At 44.5% G+C, this 24,422-nt stretch overlaps 1 protein-coding gene across 3 annotated transcripts in view; it reads left to right on the top strand.

Annotated features, from left to right (window-relative positions):
• The window catches only part of LOC122553107 (uncharacterized), a 140,611-nt gene that overhangs the window by 76,477 nt on the left and 39,712 nt on the right, over window positions 1-24,422 (top strand). For 2 of the 3 annotated variants that reach the window (XM_087990982.1, XM_043696653.2), the window contains 2 exons: window positions 4,249-4,352; window positions 9,361-9,542. In XM_087990982.1, the coding sequence (XP_087847108.1) occupies window positions 4,249-4,352; window positions 9,361-9,542 (286 nt within the window). The remainder of the gene's footprint in view (window positions 1-4,248; window positions 4,353-9,360; window positions 9,543-24,422) is intronic. The other variant, XM_043696654.2, reaches the window with a different exon arrangement.

Raw genomic sequence — 24,422 nt, 5'->3', positions numbered from 1 at the left:
CCCATCTGCTAAAGCCAGCTACAATACCGAGATTTCAAGGAAATTTCCAGAACCGTATGGCAACTGCAATGCCCGCATCACAGGAGGTTCAGAATGTAGGAAGCAAGAGCAGGAGCAGGTCATTGAGCCCCTCAGGTTTACGCCACCTTTCAACTATATCATCGTTCATCTAGCTCACAACCATTTTCCTGTACTATTCATATATTCCACAATGTCTTTAATATATAGAAATATATTGATCTCTGCATTCAATCTACTCAATAATTCAACTTCCACAGTTGGGTAGCTCTGAGTAGGAATGTTTCATGTCAAATTTTTACTTTCAGATAGAAAGATAAATTTTTGAAAACTTCTAAAAGTTGTTTTTATGTTTATCACTTTCTAACATTTATGTCCCTATCTTTGTTTCACAGTCTGTAAAGTATTGTTAAAAGTAATGGCTAATCAGTGCATTTTACTTCCTATGAGAATACTCCCTACTTGGTGACAGCATTGTTGCTGGATGCGTGCAGATCTCTTTGTTATGATGTCACATTTAAATTAACATTGGGTATGGGGTATGCCAAGCCACAGAGTTTCTTGAACCTTTGCTCCACAGAATCACGGCGATGTTGCAGTGCTGATGGAGGTCAGTCAGTCCATCTTCTCTGTGTCAGATCTCCGAGGGAATAATTCACTTTGTGTCATTCCTGATAGCCTGCACTTTTTCCTATTTCAGATAACAATCCAATTCCCTCTGAAAACCTCAACTGAACCTTCCTTCACAACAATCTCAGGCAGGGCATTCTGGATCCTGACTACTTACGGCGCAAAGTAGATTTTTCCTCACATCGTTTTTGCTTGTTTTATTAATTACTTCACATTTGTGCCCTCTGGTTCTCAATCTCTTTAACACCTGGGAACAGTTTCCACAACTGACCTGGTGTGGTGGGGTGACCTCCCGACCTGGCACAGTGACCCTCCCTGTCCTGGCATGTCACTGGTGTGTGTGTGTGGACCATGTTTTTTTTCGTAACATTTATTTCTGTAATGTGTCCCCTATCTAAAGATGCTGTGCTTAGGTACTTTTGTATCTAAGTCAGCACTATAATTGGTGATGTATAAAGTTTTCACTACACTCATTGAGTACAGGTCATTCTGCTATAATGCAACAGCTGCACTCCTCTGCAACCTCGCGCTATGAAAAACAGCTATAGAAAATCATATTGTAAAAGATTGCTAATAGAAAATTGCTTTACCCATTCAGTAGAAAGCTCGCGTTATCCAAACAGCGTCCGCAATTCATCATTCGCGTTCCAGCCACTTTGTGCTGATGAAATGCACGTTACAGCAGAACGACCTGTACATGTGACAGGAAAGGTTATTCTATCCTATTCCAGCCCAGACCCTTTGAAATATTGAAAACCTCTTTCTCCTATTAGCCTTCCCTCCTCTGAGGGAAATAATCCTAACTTCTTCAATCTTTCTCATAACTGAAGGTGCTCATCCCTGGGACCATCTTCATTAATCTTTACTCCATTCTCTCTGATGCCTTCACATCCTTCCTAAAACGAGGTGCCCAAAGTTATTCACAGTGTTCCCATTGAGCTGAGCTCGTTTCTTATACAAGGTCGATGTGATCTCCCTGCTCTTATACTCTGTGCCTCTGTTATAACACCCAGGTTACCTTACACTTTAATAACAACGCTTTCAATTTGCCCTGCTGCTTTTAATTACTAATGCTTATACGCATAATCCAGGTCCATTTAGAGTTATGTCCGCTTTATCTTATTGTGTTTCCCCAAGGTCTTCCTACCAACATAAAGCACAATGATGTGAATCAGAATGATTTTGCCTTAACTCCAGATGCATCATGTGCATCTGAATCTCTGTAACCTCCTTCAGCAATGCAATCTTCCAAGAACGTGGGGGCTCAGTGGTTCACACTGCTGCCTCACAGCGCCAGGATGCGGGTTCGATTCCACCCTCAGGTGACTGTCTTTGCACATTCTCCCCGTGTCTGCGTGGGTTTCCTCCAGGTCCTCCAGTTTCCTCACACAGTCCAAAGATGTGCAGGTTAGGTGGATTGGCCATGCTAAAGTGCCCATAGTGTCCAGGAGTGGGTAGGCTTGGTTGATTAGCTATGGGAAATAAAAGGTTGGGGGTAAAGGGCGGGATGCCCTTTGAAAGGCTGATGTGGACTTGATGGGCTGAATGGCTTGCTTCCACACTCTAGGGATTCTATAAAATCTGAGTCCCACAACTTTGGTCTCTTTTCCATCCCACATTCCCCTCACCCCATTGGTGCAGTGGTGCCTTCATCCCTTCGATCTATAAACTCTGCAATTTCCATACTTTCTGCTTTAAGATGCTCCTGGAAAATCAGCCCACTGACCAGCTCCTATTAATTCTGACCAGCTCCTGTCCATGCTGGGTTTTTCTGACAACTGCTCCAGTGAAGCATCTTGGAATGTTTTCCCCTACCCTGTTAGTACAAGGAAACTTCCCACTGGAAGGTGCACAGCTGCTGAAGAGACAATATACTGCCAACACTCTTCTGTTCGGTAATAATGAGAGAATGTGAACAAAGACATGAGGGACACTGTGACAGTCTAATCACTTATTTAATTCCAGTCACTGAAATTAAAGGGCAGATCTAATTTGAACTCGATGCACTTGCAATGCATAAAAACTGCTCAATTTCAACATCAAGCCCACACATGAAAATTGAGTTGTGGACCAAATGAGGACAGTGTAATAAGTGAAGCTTCAGGGGGAATTAGTGTGGAAAGACTCAGGGTCTCAGTGACATACCGTAGCTTGCTGCTTGGTACAGACTTGAGGTGAAAAGCAACATGCTCCCTGTCAGGAACAAAATCAGGCTTCAGCTTCCAAGCGTGCCCGTGGCAAGCGAAGGAGCAGTTCAATTTTATTTTACAAATGAAGTGTCAATCATGAGGCTGCAAGGTTTTCTTTCTCTTTAAGCTAATGCATCTTGATAGTTTGGCAAGCTGTAACTGTGGTGTTTTTTTCCCCCCGAAAGGATAGATTTATTCTGCGTCACTGGCATTTGCTGCTCATCTCAAATTGTCCTTAAATTGAGAAAATGGCCAGGGCTATTTCAGTGGGCATTGAAGAGTCAACCATTAGCAGTGGGTCTGGAGTCACACTGTGGGCCAATTTCCTTCCCTAAAGCACAGTAGTGGACAGAGGGTGACAGTGATAGTGATAGTTTTATGGTCTTTGCTGAGGCAAATGAGCAGTTCTGCATTTTTCAGTTGATTAAATTAACATTCCACAGGTATCAGTGCAGGGCTTCAATCCTACATCTCCACAGCCATTTGCTCTGCTCTATTAAAAGTCATAATCCTACTGGACCTTTGGGCTTCTCTCTGATTGGAGAGAGAGAGAGAGAGAGAGAGGATTGATGGAGAGTTTAACCTGAGGGTCACCACATCTCAAGCAACGTGAGAAGTTGAGGGTCCTTCGTGTTAAACGTAGTCAGTGCAGGAATTGAATGCATGCTGTAAAACACCGATCCAGCCAACTGAGCTAATCAAAACCCAATGCTGTACTCGCCCAGTGGCTTTACCAGTAGGCCCCAGCTTTAACACATGATATAACTGCTGTGTTATATGTAGAGTCATAACTGAAGACATTAGTGAGAATAATCAGTCATTGTATAACACTGGTTGACACAGTCTTTGAGCAGGACAAGATCCCTTCTGAGGTTGGTATGGTACCATGGTCCAGTAATTATTATCTCCTGCTTGGTTCTATACTATGGATTTAAATCCAATGTTTTGCTGGAGTTCATGTGGGAGAAGGGGATTGAAGATTGTGGAGGATGAGCTAACTCTCTGGTATCCCAGGACCAATATTTATCCTTCTCTATCCTTAAAGCCCTCGAAATGTACCACCTTGATGAAGCATTTGGCTAGCTCCCCATGTATCTCCATATGTCCCTTCACGGCAACTTGTACAATGCTCACTCAAGCAAACGTGGAATTGAAAGCTCGCCTACTTTATGACAGATCTGGTGAAGGTGTGTTGTAAATAATGTTAAAGTCACTGTATAAGTACAAGTTGTTGCTTTTAGAAGATCATCAGTGTCGATAAATCTCCCGGTCTTTGTTAGGGCAGCTATTTGGACACTGAAAGGACAGTGTTGTTTGGCAAAAATTAACTTAATTTTCACCTTCAGTGAAATCCCTGGTCTCCCGCCTGTTGGAGGTTTCTTCAGAGTAATTGCCTTCTTGTTCTCATCAGGTGATTCTGCTGATTGTGTTACAGAACGCAGTTCGTTTTCAGCCTGAAAGAAGCAATCATATTAGTCAGCCAAGACGAGCTGGGACTCAGCATCCACCTCTAAAGTAAGAACACTGCTTTCGTATAATGGTGGCTTTATTTTTCTGTTTGATTGGTGCTACTTGCAGTTGTTAAAGTAACTGCAGTGTTTTCCTCGTTCATAATTATTAGCTCTCTATGTGTATTCTAGCCCAGCTATGCTAGTTATTGCTAACATTAGAGATGAATTTTTGTCCTCCAAAAGGTACGACAAATCATTTACTTTAACCGTGCAATGTTCAGGAGTAACTCAGTCAGTAGTATCTTAGTGTCTGAGTCTAAGGATAATCAGCATGAATAGAAAAGCCCACACTCAGGTGCTGCACTGTCAGTGGTGCAGATGACCCCATGGTACCATGTTGAAGCAGAGCCAATGGAGTTCTCCCCAGCGTCCTGGGGTCAGTGTTTACCCCTCAGTCCATGTCACAAAGTGAAAAGCCAGTTGTCTGGTTTGTTATTATTTATTGCTGTATGTGGGAGCAAGCTGTGTACAAACTGGCTGCTGCAGTCCCTACGTTACACCAGTGACACATGTTTGAAAAGCAATGAGTTGGCTAGAAAGCCAGGATTGGAACATTCGAAAGTTGTGAATGCTCTTGTTGAAAGGAAAGTCTTCCTTACCTATGGAGCAAGGGTGGGAATGTCACCTTTTCGCTGCAAACCTATTATTTCCCAGACCGATACCTGGGATGACAGTATGAAGAGAGATTGGCTCAGTTACCACTATATCCCCTGGGGTTGAGAGGAATGAGATGGGGATTTCATTGAAACCTCCAAAATTCGAACAGGAGTAGATAGGGTAAACACAGGAAGGATGTTCCCAATGACTGGGATGTTCTGAACCGGGTTCACAGTCTAAAGATACAGGTAGGCCATTTAGGACTGAGATGAGGAGAAACGTCTTCATCCAGAGTCTGGGGAGTCTTTGGAATTTTCTGCCACAGTAAGCAATTGAGGCGAGAGCAATAAATATTTTCGAGAAAGAGTTTGATCTAGTTGTGAAGAGATCAGAGAGTATGGGGAGAAAACGGGAACAGGGGATTGAAATGGATGATCGCCCTGATTATATGGAATTGCAGAGCAGGCTTGAAGGGCCGAATGGCTTACTCCTGCTCTATTTTTCATGTTTCTGTGATACAGTCTGATAGGAAAGGAGCTCACCTAAGGGCCAGTTATGTAGAACCTCACGGAATATACGGAACAGAAACAGGCCATTCGGCACGACCAGCCCATATCTCTGTACCCAATGTTTCGCCCATCCTACCTCAACACTCTCTCACCATAACCTTCTATTCACCTTCCCTCAAATGGCTACCTGTTTCCTCTTAATTCCATCCAGACCATTGTCCTGAATCACCTTCAGTGGTAGCAAGTTCCATATCCTTCATCAAGTCGGTGGAGGAACAGTGACTTAGTTGTAAGTCTGGATGGTGAGACACTTGGCCAGGACTTTGCAAGTGGTAGTGTTCGTATGTGCTTGACACTTTTGTCCTTCGAAGGGGTAGAGGTCATGGGTTTAGAAAGTGCTGTGTAAGGATCTTTGGAGAATTTCTGCAGTGCGTCTACACATGGCTGCTACTGAGCGTCAGTGGAGGAGGGAGTAAACATTAAAGGTGATGGTGTCCTAGATGGTGCTGAGGTGCCCGAGCATAATAATTCTGGGGAGAAGAATAACTTCAGGCTCGAAATAAGGAACGATCCATCCACAGTTCCCTATTTTGACTGATGCCACCTGAACACACTGAGGCCAGGAACAAGACTGCCACCTAGATGTCAGGCCAGAAATTGCAAATGCCACGGCCAAACAGTGGAGGAGGAATACAGAAAAGGGAAAGGGCAGAGAAAAGGTTTGAAGAAGGGAGCAGTACTCCATTGGCATCTCCTGCACCCCCATGACATGATGTAGGTTTCTGACCTGACTAGACAACTCTGATACAATGAAGTTGGGCAGTTTGTGACTGAGCTTGTCAGCAACTTAGAATGATAGCACGATGATACAAAGCAGTGCAGGGATGTCTTTATGGAATGATCTTCTCACTCTTCATTCAGCTTGCACATTTTATTTTAGTTTCGAATTAACCTGTTCAGAGTCATTTTTATACACCTCTTTAGCAGATGGGACTTGAATCCAGGCCTCCTAGTTTAGTGATAGGGACACGACCAGTGTACCTCAAGAGCCCAAACTTCCACGTTTTAGTTATGATACCGGACAAGACAAACCTCAAAGACCACCATTTTGTATTTGATGAGTTAAACTGTCCCAGAAGAAGTGAACCAACATTCTCTGGATGTCAGTGACAAACCCAGGAGGAGAGACCCAGTGACCAGCTGGTAGTATAGCATGGCGGCCACCAGCTGGTTTATGACCAGCACTCGGCTCCTGTAAGACAGCACTCGGAGCAGTCCTGTCCCAGGCGAGCCGAGACCTTGGCCTCCAGCTCCTGCATTCGCTGGCCAGGAATCCTCAGCCAGGCTAAGGTAGACCTCCAGATAGAGGAGATGGGTGCTACTCTAGCTGAACCCCCATAACTCCTCCGGCAGAGAGCCCGCCCACCATGAACCGACCAGAAGTCTGGAGCATTTGGCCCCATCAAAACTGGATTGGATTAATTGGTCTGCACTAATTGGTTTATCATTCAATCAGTCAATTCCTTGCTTCTCTTGACCCTCACTGTGAAATGTGCTCCTGAAATGTTTTGATTTTTTTTGAATTGAGACTTTTTTTATTGAGATTCTCTTCAGAAAGTTCAAAAGTTGTGTGAAGAAAGGTCAAGCTTCATTCTTTCAGCTCAGACTCTCAAACAAGGGATTACGTCTCAAAATTCTCTAATCTTGCATTTCAGTGCCTCAGACCAAATGTTTATCTCCCTTTGGAGCTAACTCCTTTTTTTCCAAATTCTCTTTAACATTACCTTTCTCTCATGAAATCAACCATCTGCCAGTAACATTTTGTGTTGACCTTTTCTCTACCATTTAATATTATATAAATCTCTTGAGGGCTCTTTATTAAGCCTCTTCCCAGTGCTTGAGCGTTTAGATTTCTATAATATTTCATCACAGTTCTCTGCTCAGGGTCAGTCCTCAACATTGCTGGATTTTTGTTCAATCTGTTCTTATGCTGGGAAACTGTTTGAAGGGTGCAATGAACCAGAAAACAGTGATTCACCTTCACAGGTGAATTTGCCTGTTTGGCAGGAAGAGTAGAACTGGAGAGAGAACACAGAACTGGGAAATATAGAGGAATCCAGGTGTACTGGTTCACGAAGCACATAAAATTAGCACATAGCTACAGCAAGTTAGTAGGAAGGCAAGAGGCACATGGACATTTACTGCAAGGGAAATAGACTGTGAGAGAAGAGAAATCTTACTGCAGCTCTCCAGGGCATCAGTGAGACCACATCAAAATCACTCTGTGCAATCTCACTCTCCTTATTGGTATATCTCTGTTAGAAGCAGTTCAAGTAATGTTTACCCACCTCATTCCTGTGATGAAGAGCTTATCTTATGAGGAAAGATTGAGCAGGTGGGTCTATATCCTCTGATGTTTGAAGAATGGGAAGTGATCTCATTGAGACGTATGGTTCCTGAGGGGCTTCAACAGGGTGGATTCTGAAGGGATGCCTCTCCTTGTGGGAGAGTCCAGAACTAGGAGGACACAGTTTCTCAACAAGGGTTTTCCTCTTAAGACAGAAACGAAGAGAATGCTTTTTCTCTCAGATGGCCATTAGTCTGTGGAAAGATTACCCTCAGTGAGATGATGGGGTTGGACCATTGAATGCTGTCAGGGTTGAGATAGGCAGATGTTTGATAGACGAGGGCAGTTATGGTTTATGGGAGGGGCAGGTAGGAAAGTGGAGCTGAGATGCCTGAACCAGCTCAGTCCATGCTCCTACTGAATAACGGGTCAGGCTGCTCATCATTCATATGTTTCTTTGTGTCTTCCCAGGATAGAATGTAATGTCCCCACTGGAAGCAGCTTTGGAGATTGGAGGGGGGGAGGGATGTTGATCTGCTGTTAGGACCCACCGACTCTCTACCTGCTCCCCATCCTGATAAAATCTGAGCCCCAGTGCCCATCCTACATGGACTCAGTTATAATAGAGCCATAGTGTGATAGAGTCATGCAGCACAGAAACAGACCCTCCAGTCCAGCTCGTCATGACGACCGAGTTTCCCAAACCTTTTACTTGCCCCATATCCCTCGAAACCTTTCCTATTCATGTATCTGTCCAAATATCTTTTAAAGGTTGTAATACCCTTCAGTGTCCAACTGAAGGCTTCATTCTGTTGAGTTCGGTTTCTCTTTTAGTTTTATTTTTCTCTTGTTATCCTCCCTCCTCTGTCTGATTAGATTCCATACAGTGTGGAAACAGGCCCTTCGGCCCAACAAATCCACGCTGACCCTCTGAAGAATAACCTATCCAGACCCATTTCCCTCTGACTAATGCACTTAACACTACAGGCAATTTAGCATGGCCAATTCACCTCACCTGCATATCTTTGGACTGTGGGAGGAAACCGGAGCACCCAGAGGAAACCCATCGCAGCCCCGGGGGGAATGTGCAAACTCCACACAGACAGTTGCCCGAGGCTGGAATTGAACCTGGGTCCCTGGTGCTGTGAGGCAGCAGTGCTAACCACTGAGCCACGTGTCCATCCACTTTCCTCCTTTCCTCCTCTTTTCTGTTGTTTCCCTCCCTCGTGTGTTCTACTGTCTCCACTCTTCTCCTTTCCTCTGTCTTCCTCCTTTTTTGCAGGCCTCTTGCTGCTATGTATCTGATCCCTCTCTCTCTCATCATCTCCCCCGAGGGTCAGCAGAGTGTGATGCTGGATGTCTGAAGCGAGTGGACTGTCTGGGGCAGAGAGCAGTGAAGAGAGAAGGGGACGGTCTGTTTGGAAGAGGTCAGCCTTCCTGACTTGGCTGAGCTGAGCCTGAGGAAGCTCCGGTCGTCGGGGAGACTGTGAGCAGACAGGGGAGTGCAAGCTGTCTTGCTCCCAGCTTCTGTGATGGGAAATGCATTTCTAAACCCGCAGGTACCTTCAGAGCTCTCAGGCGTTTACAAGGACAGAGCAGCTCGACAGAGATGGAAAAGCTCATTCGCAGAGTAGCAGCCGGGAAAGATGGATTCTTCAGTCAGGCTCTGTCGGGGGGAGTGCAGTGCTGCATCCTCGCAAATCCATTCCCTTGGGACGGAGCTATTTGGCAGGCAAATGTGGTAAGGTCTCTAAATACACAATGTTAGCATTCATTTCCAGAAGGCTAGAATGCAAGAGCAGACATGTACTGCTGAGGCTGTAAAAGGCTCTAGTCAGACTGCATTTGGAATATCGTGAGCAGTTTTGGATCCTGTATCTGAGGGAGGATGTGCTGGCCTTAGTGGGGGGTCTGGGATGATCCTGGGGATGATGGTTTGTCATATGAGGAGCAGTTGAGGACTCTGAGTCTGTACTCAATGGTGTTTATAAGAATGAGGTAGGTATTCTCATTGAAATTTACAGAGTACCGAGAGACCTGGATACAGTGGACATGGAGAAGATGTTTCCATCAGTAGGAGAGACTGGATCTGAGGGCACAGCCTCAGAGGGAAGGGATGACACTTTAGAACTGAGATAAGGAAGAGTTTCTTCAGGCAGAAGGGGGTTTATCTGTGGAACTCATTGATGCAGAGGGCTGTGGTGGACAAGTTCATTGAGTATCTTTAACAGATCGATAGATAGGTTCTTGACTCATAAAGGATGAAGGGTTATGGGAAGTAGGCAGGAGAATGGGCTTGTGAAACATATCAGCCATGATTAAATGGTAGAGCAGATTTGATGGGCTGAGTGACCTAATTCTGAATGGCCTAACCTACCTTCAGGTTCCAATTGAATGATGTGAGTCTGTAGATTTTGTTTGACTGTTTAGTATCATCCCCTAATAGCTGCAAACTCTATACAGACACAGTCACACTGCAACACCCACAAGATTGTCCAGGATATTTCATCAGACTCCCAGCGACTGCAGCATTCCGGGGATACCTGGCTGAGTCTGGCACTGAGCACTTAATACTGACTCTTCAAACGGACCCTGACTGGAAGGTTTCCAGACTGGAGAATTCCCTCCTGTCTGAAAGGAGGGCAATTAGTTAACTAAAATAACACACACATACACACCAATACTGCCATGGGGGTGGGGCAGGACTGACAGGTCTTGGGCAAGATATGTCCCTCCTCCCAACACAGCTCAGCTTCCCTGATGGAGACAAGACAGGGACAGCATGAAGTCATGGATGGTTTTGAAAGGAATGTCGAGAATTTTGAGATTCAGGTGCTGCTGATCTAAGAACTAATGTCGAAACACCGGAATGCTGGGCCAATTAGATGAGCTAGCATTCTAGTTCAGCTCATTGGAGCTTAGGAGAATGAGAGGTGACCTTACTGAAACAGGAAAAAACATTCTTAGGGGACATGACATTGTACTGAGGCACCTTTGTACTGAAGACGGTGCTGTAATGCTGTGACTGTAAACTTTTCACTGTACTCAATTGAGTACATGTGATGATAAAGCTAATTCAATTCAATTCAGATTGTTTCCCTTTATGGGAGAGTCTAGGACCAGATGGCATTATCTCAGAATAAGGGGTCATCTACTTAAAATCGAAATGAGTAGAAATTGCTTCTCTCAGAGGGGAGTGAATCTGTGGAATTCTTTACCCTAGATGGCTGTTGAGGCTGGGTCATGAAGTATATTCAAGGCTGAGGGTGACAGATTTTTAATCAGAGAGGGAATCAAGGGTTATGGGGAAAAGGCAAGAAAGTGGAGTTGAGGTTTATCAGATCTGCCACAATCACATTGAATGGCGACGCAGACTCGATGGGCTGAATGGTCTACTGCTGCTTCTATGTCATATGTGTTCTTTAAGCTGACATTCACATTTCTTTGATATGGTAGCCCTTGGTTTCTGTGTGTTAATAAGACCAAACTGTGTGTGTGCATAAAAGAAAATTTGTGAGGCACTGCTAACATGAGTAATATTTACATTTCAGGTTGAACATATGCAAATATGTTTTCTCCTCTGTTCTTTCTAGGGATCTATTGACTGCTGCCGTAGCCAACATTTGTTGTCCATCTCTAGTTATCCTTGAATTGAGTGGCTGTTCAGCCATCTTGGAGTGTAGTTAAAGGTGATCCACATTGCTGTGGGTTTTTATTTTTATTCACCCAGTGCGACCTGGGTGTTGCTGGCTTGGCCATCCCTAGTTGCCCCTTGAGAAAGTGGGGGTGAGCTGTCTTCTTGAACCGCTACAGTCCATGTGCTATAGGTTGACCCACAATGCCATAATGACCCTTAGGGAGGGAATTCCAGGATTTTGTCCCAGCGACAGTGAAGGAATGGTGACATATTTCCAGGATGGTGAGTGGCTTGGAGGGGAACTTGCAGGGGGTGGTGTTCCCATGTATCTGCTGCCCTTGTCCTTCTAGATGGAAGTGGTCATGGGTTTGGAAGGTGCTGTCTGAGGATCTTTGGTGAATTGCTGCAGTGCATCTTGTAGATAGTACACACTGCTGCTACTGAGCATGGGTGGTGGAGGGAGTGGATGCTTGTGAGTGTGGTGCCAATCAGGTGGCTGCTTTGTCTTGGATGGTGTCAACCTTCTTGAATGATGTTGGAGCTGCACTCATCCAGGCAAGTGGGGAGTATTCTGTCACACTCCTGAATTGTACCTTATAGCTAGTGGACAGACTTTGCAAAGTCTGGAGGTGAGTTACTTACCACAGTGTTCCCAGCCTCTGACCTGCTCTTATAGACATTGTATTTATATGGCAAGTCCAGTTGAGTTTCTAGTCAATGCTAATCCCAAAGACATTGTTAGTGGGGGACGCAGTGATGGTAACACTATTGAATGTCAAGGGGCAATGGTTAGATTGTCCCTTATTGCCTGGTATTTGTGTGATGTGAATGTTACTTGCCACTTATCAGCCCAAGCCTGAATATTGTCCAGATCTTGTTGCATTTGAACATGGACTGCTTCAATATCTGAGGAATCACATGTCATACTCTTTTGCTCATGTTTGAACCAAGGCTGTAATGAGGTCAGGAGATGAGTACCCCTGGGGGACCCTAAACTGGGCGTCACTGAGCAGGTTATTGCTGAGCAGGTGGATAGCACTGTGGATGATCCCTTCCATCACTTTACTAAGGATCAAGAGTAGACTGATGGGGTGGTAATTAATCAATTTGGATTCGTCCTGATTTTTATGTACAGGACTTACTCGGGCAATTTTCTACATTGTTGGGTAGATGCCAGTGTTGTAACTGTACTGGGACAGCTTAGCTTGAGGTATAGCAAGTTCTGGAACACATGTCATTTGCTGGAATATTATCAGGGCCCATAGCCTTTGCAGTATCCAGTGGAGTGAATGGAATTGGTTGGAGACCAGTATCTGAAACACTGGTGACCATTAAAGGAGGCCAAGATGGATCATCCACTCAGCACTTCTGGCTGAAGATTGCTGCAAAAGCTGTAACCTTATCTTTTGCACTGATGTGCTGGGCTCTTCCATCATTGAAGATGGGGATATTTGTGGAGCTCCCTCCTCCAATAAGTTGTTTAACCACACACCACCATTCACGACTGGATGTGGAAGGACTGCAGGGCTTAGATCCAATCTGATGGTTATCACTTACTTCTGTCTGTCACTTGTTGCTTATGGTATTTGGCAAGTAGTCTTGTTTGGTGTCTTCACCAAGGTGACACCTCATCATCAAGTATGCCTGGTGCTGCTCCTGTCATGCCCTCCTGCACTCTCCATTGAACTGGGGTTGATCCCCTGGCTTGATGGCAATGGCTGAGTGAGGGATATGCCAGGCCATGAAGTTACAGATTGTACTGGAGGACAATTCTGCTGCTGTTGGTGACTGATAGCGCCTCATGGATGCCCAGTTTTGGGTTGCTCAGTCTGTTTGAAGTCAGTCCCATTTAGCACAGTGATAGTGCGACACAACACGATGGAAGGTATTCTCACTGTGAAGGCAGGACTTTGTCTCCACAAGGATTGTGCAGTGGGCACCCTAACCGATACTGTCATGGACAGATACATCTGCAGCCAGCAAATTGGTAAGGTTGAAGTCAAGTATGTTTTTTGCTCTTGTTGGTTCCCTCACCACCTGCTGCAGATCCAGTCCAGCAGGTATGTTTTTCAGGACCTGACCAGCTCAATCAATAGTACTGCTGCCACGCCACTCTTGGTGATGGGCATTGAAATTCCATCCTCAGTGCTTCCTCTAAATGTGTTGTTCAACATGGAGGAGTACTGATTTATCAGCCGAGGGAGTATGTGGTAATCAGCAAGAGGCTTCCTTGCCCATATTTAACCTGAAGCCATGAGACTACATTCAATCTGGAGTCAATGATGAGGACTGCCAAAGCCACTCCCACCTGACTGTAACACCACCACTGCTGGGGGGACAGGACATATCTAGGGATGGTGATGGTGGTGTCTGGGACATTGTCTGTGAGATATGATTCCGTGAGTATGACTGTGTCAGGCTGTTGCTTGCCTAGTCTGTGAGATAGCTCTCCCAATGTTGACACTAGCCCCCTGGTGTTAGTGAGGAGGACTCCGCAGGGTCAACAGAGCTGTTTCTGCTGTTGTCTTTTCCAGTACCTAGTTTGATGCCCGATAGTCCTCTGGTTTAATTTCTTTGTTGAGTCTTTGTGACAATTGATAGAACTGAAAGGCTCGCTTGGCCATTTCAGAGAGCAGTTAAGGGTCACTGGGTCTGAAGTCATATGTAGGCAAGACCAGGTGAGGAAGGTAGATTTCCTTCCCTGATGGGCATTAGTGAACCAGATGGGTTTTGACACCAATTGCCAATGGTTTCATGATCACCAGATTTAGATATTTTCCTCATCATCCCCTTCAGGATATTATTACACACCTCTGGAGTAGGTGGGACTTGAACCCCATTCTCATAGCTCAGTATTAGGGACTCTATACTGCACCAGAAGAGGCCTTCATTTCAGATTTATTTAGGGAATTTATTAAATTAACTCAGCTGTCACAGTGGGATTTGAACATACATCCCCAGAGAGTTAGTCTATACTACAACCCAGTGATATTACCACTAGGCCAGCATCTCCCCAGTGCATTCCCTCAATCTGAAGCCCTTAAGTCCATTCGAACTGATCACAAAATCAGGTCGCGTAGGGAGACGGAGATGTGAAAAGGACTGTAGCGAAAGCAATTAACAGCTGGATCAGTCAACATTGAGACAAGAGAGGCACAAGATAAATATAGTCAGAATAATTTCATGTAGAGCCTGAAGGGACATCAGAAATGTCACACTAAGCAAGGCATCTGCTGATAGATGACTATTCAAATGCACAGTCAGAAGTCTGTTTCGGGTTTTCACTTGAGTCATTTTTGGCCTGTCTTCTTTCTGAACTGTGCAAGTATAAAATCCACAAGGAGTGCACTGCTTTTTAAATAAATCAAACTCAGCTGGAGCAATGCACTTCAACTGATGTCAGAACTGCGAGCAAAGAAATGATGAAAATTAACATGAGCCCCCCCGTCTGTGCCTCTAGAGAAGACAGTCGTGTGGATTTTGAAGGAGGGTAGATGAAGTGGTTTTCAGCATGACGTCCCATTGTCAGTGTCTCTGGACACTGGAAGTACAGAATTGAAACTCATTGGACGCCAGCTCTCCGTGGACAGGGCCTCCCCCCACACCCCCGCAATGGGGTCCTAATTCCAAGCAAATGTCTGCTGGTGGCCTCACTAATGCCTGATCAAGGTTTGGCACAGCAGGACCTGCTTTAGGGAGGAAGTGCGGGTCTCACTCACCTGGTAAGGCCTCCTGCTCCTCCACACGTTTCAGCCCATGGTTAGGGACACCTCAAGATCTTCAGGAGCCTCTAATATTTCAGATTCTCCTTCCTGGTACAATAGTGGCATGGCCCAATTGATTGTCATGAAACAGGCTAACCCCCAGCCCCAGAAATGAGACAGTGCCTACAAACATGCAGGGGGTCAATTTGTTTAAAGCCAAGAATGCAACCGACCTTCCTCAACTCAATGTCCCACTTCCAGACTAATTTCACAAAGGACTAACACAGTTACGCCAATTAATGGAGAACACAGACAGGCTCCAGGAATAGAATGAAACAAATTGGTCTGTCACACATTAAACGATCAAGTTTTCTGGGACTTATTAATTATAGCTGTGCTTCTAATTCTAGCTCTGTACAAATCCACAAGCTGTTCGCAAATGAAAATAATAAAGCAAAGTCTGCGATAGTACAAGAACAATCTGGAGCAATCTAGAACATGACATCATAGTTTCAGGATAAGGGATGACAGATTTAAACCAGAGATAAGGAGAAATCACTTCTCTCAAAGGGTATTGAATCTGTGGAATTCATTCCCCTAGAGTGTGGTGGATGCCAGGACATTGAGTAAATGTAAGGAGGAGAAAGACGGATTTTTAATTAAAAATTGAAAGAACTACGGATGCCGCAAATCAGAAACAAAAACAGAAATTGCCGGAAAAACTCAGCAGGTTTGGCAGCACCTGTGGAAAGAAATTAGAGTTAACATTTCATAAGGGTCACTTGACCCGAAAGGTTAACTCTGATTTCTCTCCACAGGTGCTGCCAGACTGGCTGAGCTTTTCCAGCAATTTCAGGTTTATAATTAATAATGGGTTAAAGGGTTATGGGAAGCATGCAGGGAAATGGAGTTGAGGCTGAAATGAGATCAGCCGTGATCATGTTCAATGGTGCAGGGGCTGAATAGCCTACTCCTGCTCCGAGTTCTTATGTTCTGACAAACCAATTGCCAACCCTTGTACGTACATTTACCCACCCAGTGTATCTTGTTGCTGACTGACATTCCTTGTCTTTCCCCAGTTGTCATGCCTGGCCTTTGTTTAGAATGTCTCTGTTTGAGGAACTGTACTTCAGCACCCACTTAATGGGCAGAGGAAGTAAACTAACAGAATACAAACAGATTAAATCCATTTTGAACAAATTAAATCCATTTTGCACTTCAGAAATGTGACATTTAAATATGAATTAACTTCTGGTGATATTTACCTGGTCATGTGTGTTTGCTCTCTTCCAATATTTGACGTGCTGTATGGTATATGCAACTGATGAATGATATGACATTGAATGTAATGTGCAACTTTCTCTATAAAGCCCTGCAGTGTTGGAGTAGAGGGAGAGATGGAGAGGCTTTCTGTAGATGCAATCAGAAATTGCGATTTTCCATTGTGAGAGGAGATGTGTAGCAGTAGGTCTCTCTGCTGTGAATGTTCTGCACTTGTTCCTCGTTACGTCCAAATTATTTTTGTCTAAAAATCAAAAAGAATGATCGAAAATGGTTAATCTAATAGGTGCAGAACTGCTCCATTGGCTGAATGGTTAGCTGATTTCACTGAGGGACCCGTCTCTCAATGCAAATAGTATGTTATTAGAAGTGTACTGGACAAAGGAGTAAAAGTGTCTTATCACAGCCTTGGTGAGTCCACTTCTGGGGTACTGTCTGAGGGTTTGGTCTCCTTACCTGCAGGAAGAGATACCTACTAAAGAAGCAGTGCATGATATGTCCACCAGACAGATTCCTGGGATTGTCCAATGAGAATAAATGAAAGAAACTGGGCGTATATTCTCTGGAATCTAGAGGAATGAGAGGTTATCTCCATTCAACAATACAGCATTTTTTGCAGGCTACAAAAGGGTGGATGCAGGAAGGAGGTTTATCCCTGGGTGGGAGCATCTGCAACCAGGGGAGATGGTTTCAGGGTAAGGGGTGGGCCATCTAGGACTGAGATGAGGAGGAATTTCTTCCCTGTTTGGAATTCTTTTCCCAGAAGAGGGCGGCATGGTGGCACAGTGGTTAGCACTGCTGCCTCACAGTGCCAGAGATTCCGGGTTCAATTCCCGCCTCAGGCGACTGACTGTGTGGAGTTTGCACGTTCTCCCCGTGTCTGCGTGGGTTTCCTCCGGGTGCTCCGGTTTCCTCCCACAGTCCAAAGATGTGCAGGTTAGGTGAATTGGCCATGCTAAATTGCCCGTTGTGTTAGGTAAGGGGTAGATGTAGGGGTATGGGTGGGTTGCGCTTCGGCGGGGCAGTGTGGACTTGTTGGGCCGAGGGGCCTGTTTCCACACTGTAATGTAATCTAAAAGACTGTGGAGACTGAGTATGTTGAGCTCAGGAGATTTTTACAGATTGGAATTAGCAAGCAATAGGGAAATATTGCCAGGAAAATGGTGTTGGAATAGATCAGCCATGATCTTATGGAGTGGCAGAGCAAATCTGATGGGCTGACTGGCCTCCTCCTGCTCCTATTTCTTATGTTCTATTCCTTTCATTCCAACAGTAGAAGCTTATTCTTCAAGCCGCTTGCTCGAACATTTGGTGAAGCTGAAAGAGAAAAGATTTTGTATTTTTAGTGCCTTTCACACACACCCCGGCCCTCTCCCTGCCCAGGGATGTTCCAAAGTGCTTCATTATTAATGAAAGACTCTTAAATTTAGTTTGACAACACTCCTGTGAAGTGTCTTCGAACACCTTACTGCATGTAGGTGCTACATGAATGCAAGTAGCCTTCACTGAAATAAGAATAGTAATTGCTGGAGAGACTCAGCAGGTCTGTAGAGAGAGAAAAACAGAGTGAATATTTCGAGTGCAGTCAGAAGCTTCTTTGAAACAAAGGTTCAGAGAAGAATCTGTTCCAAAGAAGTCACACCAGACTCAAAATGATAACTGTTTCTGTCTCTGTCTCTGTTTCAGGACGGCATGATGGGTCAGTGGTTAGCACTGTCGCTTCACAGCGCCAGGGATTGGGGTTCGGTTCCAGCCTCGGGTGACTGTCTGTGTGGAGTTTACACATTCTCCCCCGTGTCTGTGTGGGTTTCCTCCGGGTGCTCCGCGTTCCCTCCCACAGTCCAAAGATGTGCAGGTCAGGTGAATTGGCCATGCTAAATTGCCCATAGTGTTAGATGGTCAGGGGTAAATGTAGGGGAATGGGTCTGGGTGGGTTACTCTTCGGAGGCTCGGTGTGGACTTGTTGGGCTGAAAGGCTTGTTTCCATACTGTAGGGAACCTAATCTCCCCAGATGCTACCAGACTTGCTGAGTTTCTCCAGCGCACTAATTCAGATCTCCAGCATCAACTGTTTTTGCTTTTAGTTGTTGTTGATGAGGAATTGTCACTACAATATGTTTTCTTGCTTTGTTGGGGTCAGTGTGAGAACACCAAGGTTCCAATAAATGCGATAAAATAGTGGTGAACCCGTTTGGGTGGTTTGGATTGTTATAGAATCCCTACAGTGTGGAAGTAAGCCATTTGGCCCATCGAATCCACACCGACCCTCTGAAAGGCATCCTTGCCAGACCCATGCCCCTACCCTATCACCCTGCATTTCCCAGGGTCAATCCACCTAGCATGCACCTCCCTGGGCACTATGGGCAATTTCCCATGTCCAATCCATCTTTGGTCTGTGGGAGGAAACCAGGGCACCTGGAGGAAACCCACTCAGACACGGGGAGAATGTGCAAACTCCTCACACGCTGTCGCCCGAGGCTGGAATCAAACATGGGTCCCTAGCGCTGTGAGGCAGTAGGGCTAACCACTGAGCCACTGTGCCGCCCAAATAGGATTGTGCGAAGAATCTTGGGTTGGGTTGTTGTGACAATGCCATGCTCCTCTTCAGTTTAGGTCACAAGGTCTCCTATATGCACGTGAACCAGGGCAGATAGCGCTGCTATCTCCCATTCTTCTATGGCACTCCCTCCTCTCCTGCGTTGCAGCAGCAGTCCAGATTATCTGGACAACAGATAACAGTATCTCGCTTGTGTATTGTGATTGTGGTCACACTCCAGACTAATGTGATTCGAGGCTGGTATTCTATTTAAAAGGTGGTCATTGGAAACACGTGAATAGTTTGATACCTACACTGAAAATCAGCTTGACAGCGACTGACTCTGTAAAGGAAGAAAGCAATTAGCGTTTATTTAATCCCAACATCTGAGGGGCATCTCAGTTTAGAAGAAAAATAGAAAACCAGGGTAGGACTAGCCATTCGGTCCTTCAAACCTGCACTATCGTTCAGTACGATCATCTAACTCACTCCCCTGTTCCTGCTTTCTCCCCATACCTTTTGGTCCGTTTAACCCAAAGAACCATATCTACACCTTTCTTGTAAACATCCAATATTTTGGCCTCCTCCACTTACTGAGGTAGTGAAGTCCACAGGCTCGCCACTCTCGGGGACGTTCTAAGGAAGGGTCGCTTGACCTGAAACAACACCTCTGCTTTTTATCTACAGATGCTGTCAGACCTGTTGAGCTTTTCCAGCAATTTCTGTTCTTGTTCCTCAGGCTGTGACCCCTGGTTCTGGACTCCCCGGTCACCAGGAACATTCTTCCTGCGTTTATCCTGACCAGTCCTGTTCGAATTTCATAGGTTTCTATGAGAGCCCACCCTCGTTCTTCTAAACGCCAGGGAATATAGTCAACTGAACAGGGAGCAAATAGACCACTAGCAAACCGAGTAATTTCTCTCTAATGACCTATTTCTGAATAAAACAAGAATCTAATAGGACGCTGTTCGAATAAATACAAGTCCACTTATATGATAAAACAATCATTTAAAATGTAATCTCTCAATGTTCACACTAGATTTCCATTTCGGAATGTTCTTCTAATCTCTCCAGCCTTTCTCCTCTGTCTCTCCTGCTGTCTTCTTCCTCCTCTGTTTGCCGAGTCCTGGTGTCTGGAATACCATGGCTGTGCCGTGCTACTGTTTATGAATAGATGGATAGATGGTGCTTTTTACAGAGCATGGACATTTCATGTGAGAGCCACTATTGTACTTCTCCAATGGTGGATTTGCAATTAATTAATTAATTAATTGCTCAATGAACTGATTCGGTCTCTCTTTATATGCCAGTCCCGCCATCGCACTTCACACCTCAATCAAAAGAAGGCCCTTCCAAAGACACTGCATGAAATCACCTGATCGTTGTATAAACCCATTTGGGCCATCAATGTCCTTGTGGGAAAGTAATCTGCCACCCTTATCCGGTCTGTGACTCCGGATCCATAGCAATGTGGTTGACAGACAACTGCCCTCTGAAATGTACCAGTCAGTGTGACGACACTATGGCTTTGAGAGGGGAATTTGGTCCCGGGTTTTTCTTGAAGAGAGGTTTTAAGGTAAAGGCGCCAAGCTAGCTATTGAAAGCCCATAAGGTAAACATCTTGTGAGGCCTTGTTTTTCTTTCTGAGGTAGGAACAATAGAAGCATCCTGGATGGGTGGGGCAAGCTCCCATAGAACCAGGATTTTTAGTTCCAGTTTTTTTCTGGCAGTTGCTGGGGTCTTGAAGTTAGGTTTGGAAGCTGCAGTACATCTCTCCCTGATGCTTCACTCTCTCAGAGTTTTCTCTTGATTTTTTTTTTCTCCTGGGCTAGAGAATTTACCCGTGAGATGATCTATTTTACTGAATTTGCCTTTTTCCCAAGGGCGTTCTAATGGGATCTTGCTATATTGGAACAGATACTGTTTAGCAGTCAAATAATCTACTATTCTGTTGAGCTTTCCAATAGTTAAATTATTGCAATTTTTTCTTTTGTTTTCTATTTTAACTCCAGTATATAAATAAAGTGTGTTCTGCGAAACGTTGAGTAGTTTGATCAGTCGAATTGCACCTGGCATGCAATACCTCTCCTATACCTTGAAAATAAGAAAAAGTTGGTGTCAAGATTACCTTCTGAATATATTTTGAGTCTTGTTTGGTCCGGCCCATAACACAAGACACTCAGTTTTATCAAAGGAAGCATCTCACCGCCATGTTTTTAAAGACAAAACATGCTGGCATTTTTATCTTATTCTTTTATGGGATGTGGGTGTCACTGGCAAGGCTGGCATGTGTTGCCCATCCCTAATTGCCCCTCGAATTGAGTGCTTTGCTTGGCAGAGGGTAGTTAACAGTTAAGACGTTTGCAATAACTGATGTATCATTTTTGAGAGTAGAAATTAAATTCCACCAACTAACATAGCGGGATTTAAACTGCTGCTGACTTCAATTATCAAGGAAAGTGCAGATTTCATTTTTAATTGACAAATTGAAATTGGTTGAGTAGGTTGCTGGCTTAGACAATGACACCTACATCCCAGGAGCAGATGAAAATTAGATTTGTTTGGGTGCCTGTAACCATGAGGGGCCTAGATCACGTTTCATGGGTTCGCAGAATTATTCTAGAGCAAATGTAGGCCATTTGGCCCATCACAATGGCACTAGCTCTCTGAATGATCATCTCAGGGAGTGCTGCTCCCCTGCTTTCTCCCTGTTATCCTGCATGTTCTTCATTTTCAGATGGAAATTCCAATTGCCTCTTGAGTGCTGTGATTGAACCTGCCTCTACCACACAGTGTATTCCAGATCCTAACCACTCTCCCTCCTTTCAGTTCTGTGTCTTTTGCTTATTGCTTTAAATTTGTGCTCTCTCTTTCATCAGTGGGAACAGTTTGGCCCTATTTCTCCTCTCCAGAACCGTCATGATTTTAATCACTTCAATCTGATTTCCTCCCACCTTTCCATTCTCTAAGGAAAACAGTGCCAGCCAATCTAACCTGTCTTTGAAATGGAAATTCTTCATCCCTGGAACCACTCATGTGAACCTTTTACTGCACTTTCTTCAATGACTTGCACAGTGTGGAGCCCAGCATCTTTCCTCTCTTTATACTTTCCTGCAAATGGGAGTCGTTGGCAAGCCCAGTATTTGTCACTCAATTCTAATTGCCCTTCAACTGAGTGGCATGTTCGGCCATTTCAGAGGGCAGTGAAGAATCAATGCCATTGCCACACATCTGGAGTCACATGGAGACCAGACCTCAAGGACATTGATGTAATGTCTGGAGACACAATGTTATGTTAACCCTGGTTCCCTGAATATAGAGACTGGAGTCTTTACTGAGAACAGGTATCAGAAGATTCATTCATAGTGCAATTAAATATCGAATAATTTTATCACAGCCATTGCTATAGTCTGGGCTCACGTGATTGGCTACCTTTCTGCTGAATTACAAAGTACAGGAGCAGCCAATCAAGGTGGGGCTGATCCTTTTATATACAGGCATATCATAACATAACTCTCATAAAGATCTATGCTGGTGAGATCAGAGATAAATGCGATATCACAGCAAACATTACTGTTTACAACAATGACTATAAAACTATCGTTGAATGTTACTGAGACTAACTTTTAATTATGGATTTATTAATTGAATTTTAATCCCAGCAGTAGTCTATGTAGGATTCAAAACCATACTGGAAGAATTTAAGCCTGGGCATCTGCAGTACTAGTCGTGACATTATGACTACCTTGTCTTATTCCCCAAATACTCCAGCTGAGGTGAAATTAGTAATATATTTAAGATTAACATTGCCTCATTGCTCTTGGACTGCCTCTATTTATAAAGGCTTGGATACTGCTCTATCAATCTGTCCTTTTAATGATTCATGCAAGCAAACACCCCGATCCCACCACTCCTGCCCCCGCTTTATAGCATTTACAGAGAAACTGTTTTTGTCAAAGTGTTGAATAGCTGAGATTGCTGATTGACAAGTGAAACAGCATGAGGAGAAGCTCTTCACACAGTGAGTCATAGACCCATCGAGTTATACAGCACAGAAACAGACCCTTCCAACTCATCCATGCTGACCAGATATTTTAAACTGATCTAGACTCATTTGCCAGCATTTGGTCCATATCCACCTAAACCCTTCCTATTCATGTATCCATCCTGATACCTTTTAAATGTTGTCATTGTACCAGCCTCCACCACTTTCTTTGGCAGTTCATTCCTCCATACACACATCACCCTCTGAAAGAAAACATTGCCCTTCAGTCTCTTTTAAATCTTTCCCCTCTCACCCTAAACTTATGACCTCTAGTTTTGGAAACCCCAATCCTGGGAAAAAGACCTTGGTTGTGCACCTTATCCATGCTCCTCATGATTTTATCTGAAGTCATATATAAAGTCTATGAAGTCATCCCTCAGTCTCTGATGTTCCAGGGAAAATAGGCCCAGCCTATTCAGCCCCTCCCTATGGCTCAAACCCTCCAACCCTGGCAACATCCTTGCAAATCTTTTCTGAACCATTTCGAGTTTCACAACATCCTTCCTACAGGAGGGAGCCCAGATTTGCATGCAATATTCCAACAGTGGCCTAACCAATGTCCTGTACAGCCGCAACATGACCTCCCAACTCCTGTACTAGTACTCTGACCAATAAAGGTAAGTGTGCCAAATACCTTCTTCACCACCCAGTTTATGTGGGACTCCATTTCCAGTGGTCAGGATCTGGAATGATTTGTTTGAGAACTGTAATGGTGTGAGGTTCAGTTCTAGATTTCAAAAGAGAATTGGATAATCATCTGAACAGAATTTATGTGCAGGTCTGTGGGGAAAGGGTTGGAGAGGGGGATTAGATGAGTTTCTTTTACACAGAGCCAACACATACCCAATAGACTGAATGGCCTCCTTCTGTGCTCTATCTGATCTATAATTCAGGAGGTAGAAGCATGTTGCAACGGGCCACAGAGAACATACGCACACCACTGTTTTTAAAAGGTTGAAGACAGTGTTTGCCACTTGTTTCATACAATCTAAGAGTTTCTCAGTTGTCCGGCTGAAAACCTTCAGTGCTTCTTTTCTCTTGTGTCCAATTATTGCAAATGCATCTCACAACCTACATAAACAGCCTACATCCACATTGTGGCATTAGGTAATAAACACTCCAAGTTGCTTTAGAAACTAGAGAAATGAAAGCTCCAAGCCAGGTAAGAAGAAAGGTAACCTGTGTGTGCACGGAAGAGTTTCCAGCCTCTTGAAGATGGATAAAAAATTATGGTGATGAGAAATTTAGGGAGGGTCTTCTAAACGGTCACGTGGGGTGGAAGGGAGCCAGTGTGCACCAATAGATGTACTTTCTTCCTTGTAATCACGTAAGCATTCAATAATTTTGAACATTAATTGAGAGCCTGAACCTTTCTTGGAAATGGAGACAGAAATGTCCAGCTGTGTTTTTGTCAATTT

The sequence above is a fragment of the Chiloscyllium plagiosum genome, unplaced genomic scaffold (assembly GCF_037043375.1).
Source record: "Chiloscyllium plagiosum isolate Xiang-an unplaced genomic scaffold, Cpla_swu_hap1 HiC_scaffold_10, whole genome shotgun sequence".
Lineage (NCBI taxonomy): Eukaryota > Metazoa > Chordata > Chondrichthyes > Orectolobiformes > Hemiscylliidae > Chiloscyllium > Chiloscyllium plagiosum.
This window is presented reverse-complemented; position numbering and strand designations above follow the sequence as displayed.